Consider the following 14,216-nt stretch of genomic DNA (forward strand, 5'->3'; position numbering starts at 1 on the left):
CACTTCTCATTGCCTTCCTTTCCTTTTAAAAGTTTTGTTGGTTCTTTTGTTTTCATGTCACTTCATTTTCCATTGTATATCTCATTTGCTAAGAGAGATGTCCCTTATAGCTAAGAATAAAAAAGAAAGAGGAAAAGAGCTGTTCAGTAAATTTATACAACACTGACAGGAGGTGTTGTGTTCTACTTCTATACCCCTCTCCCCCACCTCTGCAAGAAGGGAAGGAGGTATGTTCTTGTCTTTCTAATTCAAGGCCTAATTGAGTCATTAGAATTTTACAGCATTTAGTTCCAATTTTTGTTGTAGTTCTTTCTGTTTACATTGTTGTAGTCATGTGTTTTGTTTTCCGCTTCTGCTTCCTTCACTTTGTATCAGTTCATATAAGTCTTCCTGTGCTTTCCTGTAACCTGTTGTTATTGTTTGTTTTCTTTTTTTTTTTTAGTGAGGCAGTTGGGGTTAAGTGACTTGCCCAGGGTCACACAGCTAGTAAGTGTTAAGTGTCTGAGGCTGGATTTGAACTCAGGTACTCCTGACTCCAAGGCCAGTGCTCTATCCACTGCGCCATCTAGCTGCCCCGCCTATTGTTTGTTTTCAAAGTGATTTCATTTGGCATAGGGAGTTTCCAGTGAGAAATGCTGCCTGCAGATGCAGCTTGGCACTCACTCTGCAGCTTTCAGAGCAGCATAGGGGTACTGAAAGGGTTAAATGGATTTAGTACCTGGGGGTACTAAAAGGGTTAAATAACACACACAGGATAGGATGTGTTAAAGGTAGCACTTTATCCCAGGTTTTCCTGATTCCAAGGCTGGCTCTGCCCTCTATTTCGGGTATTCTTCATATTCCATCATTTCTTAGTTTACTGCTTTATTTCAGATAAAAACTATAGTGTTTCTGAGAAAATAAACCCTTGTAACAAATATAAATGCCGCGATTATATCTTGATGGCATGTTAAGCTGTCCATTTTTGGTTGCCTTTGATCTCCTGAAATGCTTCAGGTCCTTTTATAACACAGTTGGTTTTATCTGTGGGGCTCTTTGTTTTCGGTTCCCCATAAAATTGAAGACTCAAATTTAGTCATAACCTCAGTCTGAGGTTTATGGAATAATTGTGACTAGTCAACAAGTCATCGTTTTTTTAATGTGCCAGGCATTGTACTGAGACCTGGGAGGACAATTACAAGTGTGAGACAGATCTACTCTTAAGTGACTTGCATTCTAATGGAAATGGGACAACATATGCATATATAAATGAATACAAAATAGATACCAGGGAGTATTAGAAAGGAGAGAGGGCACTTGCAGCTCATCTGGGACATCAGGAAAGGTGTCACATAGAAGGTGGCAGGTAAACTGAGTCTTCATGGAAAGTAGAGATTCCAAAAGGAGGAGATGAGGAGGGAATGAACTCCCAGCATGGGGGGCAGCCAGAGAAGTTAGAGATGCAGTGTTGAGTGTATAAAATAGTGAGAAGGCCATTCTGGCTGGAGAGCTTCATGTGGGAGATAGTATTGATGGAGAAGAATGGAAAGGTAGGCAGGAACCAGGCTGTGAAATACTTGAAATGGCAAGGAGAGAAGTTTATATTTGTTCCTGGTGGGCACTGAGTTTTGGAGATTTTTTCAGCAGTCCAAGCTCTTGGACCTCTTGGTGACTGAGGGCCATAACTAGTGTTATGGGTATGGCAGTGGAGAGAGAGCGTACATATGGAAATGACAAGCTTTGGCAAGCAATTGGATGGCAGAGATGGTAATTAAACCCATAAGTGCTGATGAGATCACCACAGGAGAGTAGCTAGAGAAAAGATGAAGGCCTAGGAGGGAGTCTTAGGGTAAACCCACAGTTAGTGGGCAAGGCATGGATGATGAATTGACAAAGAGACCAAGAAGGAGTTGGTCTCCAAGGAGGAGGAGACCTAGGAGAGCATGAAAATAGAGAGAGATAAGAGAGGATTCAGGAGAAGGGGATGGTCAGTGGTTTTGATGTTACTGAAAGGTCATGGAGGATTAGGACCAAGAAGAGCGTATTGGCTTTGTCAGTTGAGAAAATTGGTCACTTTGGACAGAGCAATTACAATTGAGTGAAGTCAGAAGCCAGATTTCAGGGCAAATAAGTGAGAAGAGAGAGAGGGGAAGCACTTGAGTACCAAAGAGCAAAAAGAAGAGAGAAGCTCCATTGACAAAGGGCACGGCGTGGGGAAGAGAGCAGTGGGATGAGAGGTGGGAGCCCTCAGCTCTCGTCCTAGTCCTGCCACGAATTAGCTCTGGGACTGTGGCAGCTCACTGCCCTTGCTGAGCCTCTCAGTCTATCAAATGAGGAGATTAGATGATGTGACCTTTAAGGAGCCAGCTCTACAAGGCGATAATTCTAATTCTAGAGTTCTTTGACTCAGGAGGAATTCTTAGCCTTGCCAGGGGGCTTTTCCTATGAGCCTTGAGGAATGGTTGAGGGTTTTTCTGTCTTCCCAGCACCTGACAGAAGGAGAAAGGGAACCTATTGTTCATTGTACTCAATATTCCTATCTGTAATTTCTTCAGGATAGTGGAAAGGGGAAAAAAAAAAAGTTCACCCTAATCTTCCGGGCCCTCCTAGTTCTTGGTTTCTTTTTCATCTAAGCCTATGTGATTGAGGATAACAGAGCCGGAAAAGTTTTTTCTCTATATTAAATATTTCACTCATACATATTTTGGAAAACCATGGTGCATGTATCAGAGAATCTTTAAACTTATCCTGTCTTCTCAAGTAGTTGCTTTTCTTTTTTTAAAATAATTTTTCTTTTTATTATTTTGCACTTATCAAACAACAGTTTACTTGAGCATCTCTGCATACAAACAACAGAAAAATGGCATGTCTAACTGAGAAATTCTACTGTGAATAGCATTACCTTTTTTAAAAACAACATAATAAATTAAACATGTAGGTTCCAAAGCTGTCCTGCTTGTTTATATCTCCCTCTGCACCTCCTTCTGTTCTCTTGTGTGCATATTATTAATGTTTCATCACCTTCCCTCCACCAATTCTCCTTCCCTCATTTGAAAAACAACAATAAAATTTTCTTTGTATGCAATAATTCCTGTCACACAAAAGAAATTCACACATTGGCAATGTCTGAAAAGGTATATCATATTTTGCATCTCAAGTCCATAACCTCTTTGGCAGGAGGTGGGTGGCATTCTTTTGTTGTTGGTCCTTTGGAATCACAAATAGTCACTGCATTGATCAGACTCGTTTAGTTTTTCAGAATTGTTTTTGTTGACTTTGTTGTAGTCACTGTATAAATTGGCCTCTTGGGTCTGTTCACTTCACTGTGCATCAGTTCTTACAAGTCTTGGATTTCTCTGAATCCATCCCTTTTGTTGTTCATGTTATGTTCATGTACCATAGTTTGCTTAGCCATTCCCCAATTAATAATTCTTCCATATTTTCCAGTTTTGGCTACCATAAAAGTGCTACTATAAATATATTTATACATAGATTTCCTTTCTTTTTTCTTTGGATTCTCTGGGGTAGAAGGCTAGCTTTGTCATCACTGAGTCAAGAGAATTAACAATTTTTAGCCACTGATTTTTAAAATTCAAGTCAGTAAACATTTTAAAGTGTCTCCTGTGTGCTAGGCAGGTGTTGGGGCTATAGAGGTGGACATGAGGCCAGCTTTGCTCTCATTTTGCAGGGTAGAGTTACTTGTCCCCAAAGCTTCCCTTCTGAGAACACCTTATGCCTTGCCAGATGAAATCTCTTCCAGACTGTGCATTGTGAGGTCAGCTCCAGGCCCTGAGGGAGGGGTCAGGGTTTTGAAGAGCAGAGGCCAGAGTCCTGCCTGGCCAGGGCAGCACCTTGTCTTCCACTGTTGAGAAAGGGCTCTGTTTGTGCTTTGTTCACAGTGACCGGGTGCAGTCTCTTTGTTACCTTCCACTCACAAGACAGCTCGTTTCTTGTTCATCTGATGGGGGAATTGCTGTCTGGAACATGGACGTCCGAAGAGAAGAGGTAAGAGGGGAGCCATGCTGAAGCTGTGGGGCCTCAGTGTGAGGGCCTCTTCTTGTTAGTGTTGTTGCTCCTCAGGTTCTATAAAAGTGCTCTTGTGGTTGAGCCTAGGGAGTCCTCCCCTTCTCTTGTTCTGTTCATTTCCTGGTGTGGGAGATGAGTGGAGAGGGTAGGTGCTATTATCCTTATTTTTCAGATGAGGAAATTGAGGCAAACTGAGGCTGAGAGATTAAGTGACTTGGCCAGGGTCATAGAGCTAGTCAGTGTCTAAGGCCAGATTTGAACTTGTCTTTCCAGTGTATCACCTAGCTGCTTCTGTCATATTATCTCAGTAAGAGAGAGTACTTGAAGATATCTGGAAGCAAAAGTGAGGACCATGTATACTAGAGAATATCAGGATGATGTGATAGTTCAGGATCCTGTCCTTCATGAAGTGTTTTAGAAACTCCCCCAAATTAGGCAGCTTGGAGCTCCTTCCCCACAGTGCGATTCTGGGGACAGTCTACACCAATAATCATGTCTCTCATTTTCCTGTTGGGTAATTGTGGAGATACTCCATTTTAGTTTTCTAAGTTCGTTCAGCTCTGCAGACATCTATGTTTAGTTTATTAAAAAGTAGATTTATTTACATGAAATGGAACCACTTAAGGCAAATTTGAACCAATAATGTATGTTCTTTACATTTTAATTGGTATGGTAATACTCCATAGAAATTTACACAACATGTTTTATTCTATCATAATTGTATATTAATGACCTTATGGGAGAGAAGAGAGGAGAAAATTGCATCTTGGGCACAGTATACTTGTAATAGTCTGTAGATTTTAAAAAAAAATTTTTGGTGGGGAGGGAATTAGGGTTAATTGACTTGCTCAGGGTCACACAACTAGTAAGTGTCTGAGGCAGATTTGAACTCAGATCCTCCTGACTCCAGGACCATAAATACTGATTGAATGAGTGGTTATAATAAAAGGAGATGGCATTGTCCCTGGGAATAGGTTTGCATATTTAGGGAAGGGAAAAATATCAAACACTAATAAGGTATTCTGCACCCTTAATTCTTGTAATTTGTTACTTAGGGAAGCTAATCCTAGTTCTATACCTAATTTGTGCCACGTTCTGCATGAATTAATTGTTCGTGTGCCTTAGGAGTGAGAAATTGAATTACAAACTGGAAATGAAAGTGAGCAAATTGAACAAAAACATCTTATAAAAGAATTGGCTTTAGACTTAGTCACCTGTCTGTTGCAATCCTCTTTAAATAATAAAAAAAAATAGTTGGCTAAAATATATATAGGAAAAGTGGGCAACCTATGACTAAAAAGTGTCTGACCTTAAAGGAAAATTTCTATCACTTGACAAGCCAGCCTGGACAGAGGATTACTTAGCTCACACTTCCATGGCTAGATTTGCTTTTTAACTTGCTTGGGAATGCTTTGGGGGCACGTTTTATCTACTGGTTTGCTATGTCTGCACTGGAGGATTGAAAGAAAATTTACTATTCTACCGTTCTTTAATTAGAAACAATGTTCTTGAAAAGAAACATGTTAGTCTGGAGGATGCATGCAGTAGAACGTGAGCATTTTTTGTTGAGATCAGGATTAGAAAAGGAAGTAGATTATGGAAAAGACAGTTACCCATGGACTCGTTGGATTAATAACCCTTTGTGGTTGTTCTTAGAGGGCAGGGTGAGAGAGGTTGTATAACATAACATAGTACAGAAATAAAGCTTTGTAGGTCTCTAGAGATTTAAAATACGAGATAGCCCATAAGAGCTGTCAGTTTAGTGTTCACTATTATTCCCAAGTGTTAAAAGAAGCAAGTTTGCTGCTCTTAAAGTTCTCAAAGAAATCATTCTTTTCTGATCTCTAATGTTTTTCTTACTGGCCATCTTAGGTCATTTATTTTGTTTGTTTTTGGTGGGGCAACGAGGGTTAAATGACTTGCCCAGGGTCACACAGCTAGTAAGTGTCAAGTGTCTGAGGTCATATTTGAACTCAGGTCCTCCTGACTCCAGAGCCGGTGCTTTATCCACGGCGCCCCCCAGCCGCCCCCCGGCAGCTAGTTTCTAGTTCTTTTTCAGTATGTGATACTGAACAGTGAGCACTAACACTGTCTTGGTTATTTCCTTGTAAGCATTTCTCACGGACATTGAAATATGACATGACCCAAGTGCTCTAAAGAATGACATTTTTTGTTTTCTTCGGATACACGATAACAATTACTGCTATTCCTCATTTGACTCTTCAAGGAGAGACTGTGCACTGTCTTCCCATTTAGCTGTAATTTTAGTGTCTTCTCATTTCATTTTTTGTTATTATTGCCTAGTTAGAGCAATGATATAAATCAGTACCAAATTAGAGAATAGACAGAAAAAGACATGGCTTGTGAATGAGGCAGAGAGGGATTCCCTGTGGGTAATAAGTCGTTCGAATGTCCTGCTTGTGGATGACATTGTGTGGACTGTATCAAGCCTCGGAGCGTGGCAGAGCCACTCAGAGGAGTTTGTAGTCTAGGCACAGAGGGAAGTGGATGAAGAATGTCTGTTGCCCAGACTTCAACAGGTATTTGGATAGGAACCTTATAGAACTTGTACATCAGTACGTGTATCTGGACAGGCAGTCAGTCCAGATGAACAGTGAGTTAGGCCCAGATTCGAAGAGGAGGAGGCTGGGATAGATTAATTTTGGGAGGTTGCAAAGCTCTTTTTGGCTGATTCCAAGCTTTTCATGAAAGCAAAGGCCATTCTTTTTTTTTTTTTGGTTATTAACAGCCCACTGGTGTTGCTGTTTGGCAGTGGGACAGGAATATGACTGCTTCTGAAGAATTAAAAATGGGTCTTACATGGGGGTGAGGGGAGATGTTGGGAAGTTCTTGGTGGATGTGAGCAGACTGCAACGTAGACCATGTGAAAAATGGACAAGATGACGTGTTAAGGAGGAAGGATTACAGATGGACAGCTGGAATGCTCCACTTATCAGTGGAGCAATCTCTGGCCTTTCAGTCTCAGGAGAAAGTGAGGAAGGCCCCATCATATTGGATGGACCCTCGTAAAAGGATATGGAAAAGAATTGTCTAGTATGGGATGACATAGATGGACATCGATCTCCCTTGTAGAAGGGAACTCCCATGTCCATGACATCACAGATCTATTTGAATAGTCAGTTCTAGTCTCTGGTGATATAAGCATATCCTGACCTGTTGTGGTTTTGGGACATCCTAGAGCTGATGAGTGGGGCCATAGGGGAATCAATTAACACACCTTTTCCCGAAGTAATGGTATTAATATATAATGTCACAATTTAATCTCAGGTAATGGGCAGGTAAAACAATTAGCATTTTCTCTTCTTGCATTAGTAACATCTGTAACAGTTTCCTTTCTCGTCGAGCAATCAAACTAGACAATTTAGATACATTTGTTTTTTCTATCCAGGCTCCTCAGTGGTTAGAAAGTGATTCTTGTCAGAAATGTGAACAACCCTTTTTTTGGAACATAAAGCAGATGTGGGACACAAAGACACTGGGGTTAAGACAGGTAAGAGGCCAAATGCAAATCTTTACTAGTGCTTTTGCTGCTGTCTAGTACATTGAACCTCACTTTGTTGAGTTCCTCTATCTTTAATGCTCACTGCCATCCATGAAATACTGGTTCAGGTCAGCAGATGTTTAAATAGGTACTTAAAGAATTTGGTGCCTTAATATGTAAGGCAGCGATTGCTATAGCACTAACAAAGGTACCAAACTCCTTAATTGCTTGTCCTTTAAAAACTCAGATGCCATAATTTGGCATAAAGCGAAAGATCTTTCTGGAGAAGAGTCCTTCATAAGATGATCATAGAGCATAGATTTAGAGCTATGGGGGAACTTGGAGGCCAGTGAGTCTAACCCTCTCGTGGTGAGGTTATGTGATCTAAGGTCTCACAGGTCACAGAAGCCGGATTTGACCTTTGTTCTTATTTCTTCAAATCTAGAGCTTTGTCCACAGTACCGTGGGCTTTAAGAGTGATTCTGTTGTCCATATGAAGTATATATGTAATATTACTCAATATATAAGATAAATATTTAAAATTCTTGTGAACCTAGAGATTTTTTTAAGACACATGATTCAAGTAACAGGCCGATTTGGTTTAAAATTAAGGCTTGAAACATGACCTATACTTCATATAAAATTTTAAAAAAGATTCTTAGACTTAGAAATTCATGTAGTACTAAAGTTCTGCAAAAATAGATTTCTACAGTGACTTTGAAAATAGCCACTCACTCTGGGAGAATATTAATTTTTGCTGGTGAGTAGAATAGAATGTTGATTCGAATGAACAGTGTACCTCCATGGAAAGCTGGCTCAAAGTTTGTGTGAATTGGTAAATTACTTTTTGGTGTTACTTAGAAGGCTACTCCAGAGTGAAGTGACATTTTAATATTAGCAGACAATTCAGGAAATACTTATGTGTGTATAACATTCTGATGCCCCCAAAGAGTATCTTTAACATTCTATAATTAGCCTCTGCATGCCTAGCAGTGTTTTTGATCAGTTCATTGTGCTTAATAGGTAAAGTAACTCCTGTTTCTGAATGAAAACATCAAAATGCAGCTGTGCTTTTCTGTGCTAATAGCTAATACATATAGAGAGTGGGAGTGCCCAGTCACTAAATTTAAAGTGCTTCTGGGAAGAGTCACTCGTTGGAAAAGGAGAACCCAGTCATTGACAGTGGAGTTTGTATATCTCCTTGTGTTAATTTGAAAGATTAAAAATTGAGAGCATATAACTTTTGGTAGCAATATATTAATCAGGAAATATTTCATCAAAACCTCTCTCTAAGGGCTTTTCTTTTTTTTCTTTTCTGGTGTTCTGAGTGGATTATTCTTTCTAAAAACTTTGTCTATCATTTGGTTTTGTCCATAGACCTTCTTAACTTTTAACGCTAGCTAGGCCCTTATTGCTTGCTAAAAAAGTAACACAGGAGAAAAAGAAATAATGTTTATTGTCAAGCATTATGAGATAGTTTGCAAATTATTATTCCAGGGCAGGAATGCCTTAATGTTTACAACACATTTGATTCTTAGACTTCATGTAATAGAAATGTTAAAGTATGTGTATAAAAATACAAAATCTCAGCTTTTTTTCCCCCCATAACACTTGAAGCATCATTGTCGGAAGTGTGGGCAAGCAGTGTGTGGGAAGTGCAGCACCCGGCGTTCCACATACCCAGTGATGGGCTTCGAGTTCCAAGTCCGCATGTGTGACTCTTGCTATGACTCCGTCAAAGATGAAGAGTAAGGAGCTTCGTATCTTTGATTTGTTTTCAAATGAAAATGTGGGAAGTAAGATGCATTTCTTACCAAAAGGTCTACTTAAAAATTTTTTTTTACTTAAAAAAATTCAGTTGTCAACAACCACAAACAACTCCAAACCTGAAGAATAGGAAAGCGGACTTATGTAAACTTCTACGCCACACAGTATTTAAAATTACATGCACACATATGTTGTGGAAATTTAGTTTGATTTGGGGACCCTACCTTTGGGCTGAGATTAGAAAGCCTTAGGCCCTCAGGGTCTCTTCTGTGTGGGAGGCACTGGTGCCCCTCCCCCTCTGCTTCAGCTGAGCCAAAAAGCCCCGTGGGCTATATGAGCCAGGTCAGACAGCTGGGGGAGAGAGCCCCAGCTCCCTCCACCCTGAGAGGATCTATCCGAGAGATCCCAGGCTCGTCCAGGCCAGGCTCTGGCGTAGCCGGTGCTGAGGTCCCTAGGCATGCAGCAGGGGGCATGGGCCCCTGGAGCGCTGGGTATGGTATGCACGAGACACTCAGCTTCCCCGTCCCCCCAGCTGCAGCTCTGACTGGCGGATTAACTTGGGTCTATGGGGGCACAAAAAGCCCCCAGATTTGAGTGGAGAGAAGAAAGATATATATAGACCTGGGAGTTAGATGGAAAAAGGGAGGCCGAAGGACAAGATTAGGAGGCTGAAGGACAAGATTAAGGAGGACTCCGGAGACTAGAGACAGCAGGGGGGCTGACAAGAGGAACAGAACAGAGAAGGACACTGGAGCACTAGGAGAACGGAAGGAGAGGTCGGTGAGAGAGAAACACGGGTTCAGAGGTGGAAGTAAGGAGAGGAAAGTTAGAAGCAGGGGGATAGACAAAGTTGAAAGGGGTTAGAATAAAGGACCTGAGTAGTGAAAGTGGAACGTACCCTAAGGCAAGAGGCGGCATGGCCCTTATTGTATTAAAAAAGTTCCAGGCCCAGCAGGTGGAAAGAGACTTCTAAACGCAGTCAGGTTGTACATTTTATTTCCCTGTATTCATGATTTTAAATAGTATCTCATAAATAAACTCTGCTTTGATTATTTCGTTAAGAGGCTTCTTAATCTTTTGCTTATCAATTTGGGAGCAGTGTGGTGGAACTTTATAAATGGCCCATATTAAGTTAATAGCATTCAGATAGCCAGCCAGTCAAAAGTCCCCAGGTTAGTCCTCCAATAGATTTAGTCCCCCCAAATTAGGCTAGTCAGTCAAAATATTTCTACAATGTATAAAACATGTGTGTACATTTATAATTCATACATATGTTCACAGAGATATATGAATGTATCCAAGTAGTTTGCAATAGCTATTTTTTTACCCCTTTTGCACCTCGCTTGTCGTGGCTTTAAAATGCTGTATTGATATTCTTTGGTTATCTCCATTACTTATTTCTAAAGAGGTGTGTGGTCATTTTCCCCTTTGGGTAAGTAGAAGTGCTTTTATTAGACAATTTAGGTGCCAAAGTTGATGCAGTGTTGGACTGAGAGTCAGCTAGGTCTGAGTTTGGATCCTGCCTTACACATTTACTGGCTTTGTGATTCTGGACAGATGATGCGACCTCTCTGAATGTCAGGTTCCTCATCTGTTAAATGAGGGAGTTTAGACTTAGCGTTCTTTAGAGTATTTTCAGATCTAAGTCTGTGATTTTTGAGCTTGATGACCCAGCACACATCTCTGTCTCCCCCTAGTGGTTTCTAGTCTGCAGTGAATGGGTATGCAATAGCAATGTGTTGATTGTGGCTAATCTGAGTCACTTCGTTCTTCTGTTATATTTGTGTTGATTTTCTAGTTGTAAAACTCTATGATCTCTTTTCTTGTACAGAAGCAGAGCTAGTCCACAAATCTGTTTCTAAATGACTGTCCCCCATGATCTTGTCACAGTTCTGGGCTAGAAAACCTAACTTGAGGTCTATTTTGGTTTTTTTTTTGTGATTTAGAATAATGAGATAGCCATCTTCTGGATTACTTGGCCTTTATATCAGTCTGATACCTAAAATAATTAGATTATAACATTAGCAACTTCAGATTTTTCTTCTGCTCATGGTTCAAAATTTATGCATTTAACAAACATTTACCACCTACCTACCATGTGAAAATCATGGTACCAGGGCCTTACAGAAATAGAAGGATAAATTAGACACAATTTCTGTACTCTAGAAACTTAGGTTCATATAATAATGATCAGGTCATCGATGATCTGAGGAGTTATGGGAAAATGGGCTTAAACTTAGAAAGGACATATAAGCAAAGGGTTGCATCACTATTCTGTTAAGTCCTTTTGTTGTAGTTCTCAAAATATTTTTTCTAGGTTTGGTGTAGCCCTTCTGCTGGACTGTTTGTATTTCCTCCTATCTACCCATTGCAGACACTGCTGTCAGCCCCTCTATTTTTTTTTTTTTTAAGTAAGGCAATTGGGGTTAAGTAACTTGCCCAGGGTCACACAGCTAGTAAGTGTTAAGTGTCTGAGGCCGGATTTGAACTCAGGTACTCCTGACTCCAGGGCCGGTGCTCTATCCACTGCGCCATCTAGCTGCCCCCTAGCCCCTCTATTTTAAGGGATGTGGCTAGGATGCTGAAGAAATAGCCCTAACTCTTTGGAGTTAATAAGGGTCTTCTGGTCAAAAGGGCATGGGATGATGGCCACCACCCTCTCCTCTCTTCTCTCCACTCCCCTAATCAGCTCTTTCTCAGATGGTTATCTCACCTGACATCACTAGAAGGCTTGAGCCCCCTCTGTGCTAGTGGATACTCAATTCTCTGGTTCCAACCAGCTTGATAGTTATATATAGGCCTTAGAGGGTATGATCAAGGCCGATCTAAATAGATTTTTCTGCTGCTTCTAAGGAAGTGTATAGTTCTTATTCACATTTAGTGAATAATCAAGATATATTTTCACCCGAAAAATATATCAAGGCAAAGATAGCATCATGGGGTGGGATGATATAACTGATTTATTCAGTTGCTCTCCCTCTTAATCCTGTCACTCATGCGGTTTTAAAGAAGAGACAGATTTACTATGCATTATTTTCTATGATACAAGTTGGTTTTTTTTTTGTGTAAGTGTTATGAATGTGATTCCTACTATACAGATGAGGAAACTGAGTCTCAGAGAGGTTATGTGATTTGACCAGAATCAAAAAGCTAATAAGTCTCTTAGGACAGGATTTGAATTCAGATTTTCCTTACTCTGGATCTAGCATTCCATCCATCATGTCATGATGACTCATACCCATAGCTAGCCCAAGAAAATTTGGAGCATCTGATTCAAGAGGCCTTCGTGTTTTAGCTATCATAATAATTTCTTTTGCCCTAAATATTCTTCTCCTTGTGAGAATTTTCTAAATATTTAGGAATATAAGTGTTTAGTCTCCCTGTGAAGAAATAAAAATAAAATGAGAGAATTCATTAATCTATTACAAAAGCCTTTAATTGTGAAACAATTTTTAGATCTTTCTAAATGTGTAAATAACACTAAATTCTAATACTTACGCTCATTTTACTAGTTTTATTCCAATTCTGGATTCGTCACAGTTTATTTTTATTATTATAAATTATCTATTATTTCTAAATGACTATTTGCCAAATGAGTTTTAAATCTAATGTTTTCTTTTTCACTAGTCGCACCTCTCTGGCAACCTTTCATGAAGGAAAACATAACATTTCTCACATGTCTATGGATGTTTCTAGGGGACTAATGGTGACCTGTGGGACTGATCGTGTTGTAAAGGTAACTTTGTTAAATATTGTTTCAGGCAGTATCTAGATTTAGGGTTGACTTTTTTCTTTATTCTATTATTACCATTTCATTGGCTTTACAAAATTAAAATTAAAAGCAGTTTGTCTTTTGTCTTTTGTTGGCAGCATAGTTTCGAACGGGACATCTGTTTTCTGTAAACAATACAATGTCCATTGAAAAAGTTGAGACACACAACATTTAAGATTTTCAGTTCCCTTCATTGTTGGTACTTCCCTTTGAAGTTTCTTCCACTTCTGGTGCATTTCTCTGGATTTCTTATTATTGCCATGCTCTTTCTTCTTCTGTCTAGCTGAGGGGTCCTGTGTTTGTATGTTCATTTTCAAGGTTGGTGCAAAAATAGCCATATTTCTTTGACTTATTCCCCAACTGTACAGGGTAGCCTTGTCTGCATATACCCCAGCTCTTGCATGTTTCTGTGTGGTAAACTTTGTTTTGTGCCTATATCCATCATTATTTTTCCTCATACTTACTTTCTTTGTTCTTCCTTGATGTAATTTTCTTTCTTCTTGGGTTTCTGATCTTCTTCTGGATGTCTTATGTATCTGTACAGGCACATTTATTTACATTCTAAATTTAAAGCATAACTAAATGTTTCTTCATTAAATCCCTGGACTTGTGGCAAGTAAAGTAATTGTATTTGGCATGGTTCTTGATTTATGCCAGCTTTTATTTGGAAGGGATGAGGTGAAGGTGGGAAGAAAAAAAAGTCAGACTGTATCCTAGCATTATTAGGCTGGGACTCAACCTTGCAAGGACTCTATTTATCTACCATCTGAGAACCAGACGAGCCAGCTTAGGATGGACTAAGGCCAAAAGGTTGGCCAATAGATAGTGCATTTTTTTCTATCCATGGCTCTTCATCAAGACCTTCTATTAAGGCTTAGAGGGGTTATCACCTTTTATTGGTGAAAAGTATTCCTATTTCAATGAAATAATAAAAGTTCTTAACCTTTTTTCTATCAGAGATCCCTGTGGCAGTCTATGGCTCCTTTCTCAGAATGTTTTCAAATGGATAAAATAAAATACTAGGATTACAAGGGAAACCAATTATATAGAAATATAGTTATCAATTTTTTTTTTTAAAGTTCATGTTCATGAATATAGGTAAGAACCCATTACCTATGGGCTGTGTGATCTGAGCAACAGTAAGATTGAATCTGAGGTGTAGAAAGAGTT

At 39.6% G+C, this 14,216-nt stretch overlaps 1 protein-coding gene across 2 annotated transcripts in view; it reads left to right on the top strand.

Annotated features, from left to right (window-relative positions):
- Positions 1-14,216, top strand: part of WDFY1 (WD repeat and FYVE domain containing 1) — a 58,007-nt gene that overhangs the window by 39,969 nt on the left and 3,822 nt on the right. For both annotated transcript variants that reach the window (XM_043995060.1, XM_043995061.1), the window contains exons 8-11: positions 3,879-3,984; positions 7,415-7,516; positions 9,125-9,255; positions 12,902-13,010. In XM_043995060.1, coding sequence (XP_043850995.1) covers positions 3,879-3,984; positions 7,415-7,516; positions 9,125-9,255; positions 12,902-13,010 — 448 coding nt within the window. The remainder of the gene's footprint in view (positions 1-3,878; positions 3,985-7,414; positions 7,517-9,124; positions 9,256-12,901; positions 13,011-14,216) is intronic.

The sequence above is a fragment of the Dromiciops gliroides genome, chromosome 3, assembly GCF_019393635.1.
Source record: "Dromiciops gliroides isolate mDroGli1 chromosome 3, mDroGli1.pri, whole genome shotgun sequence".
NCBI classification, from domain to species: Eukaryota; Metazoa; Chordata; class Mammalia; order Microbiotheria; family Microbiotheriidae; genus Dromiciops; species Dromiciops gliroides.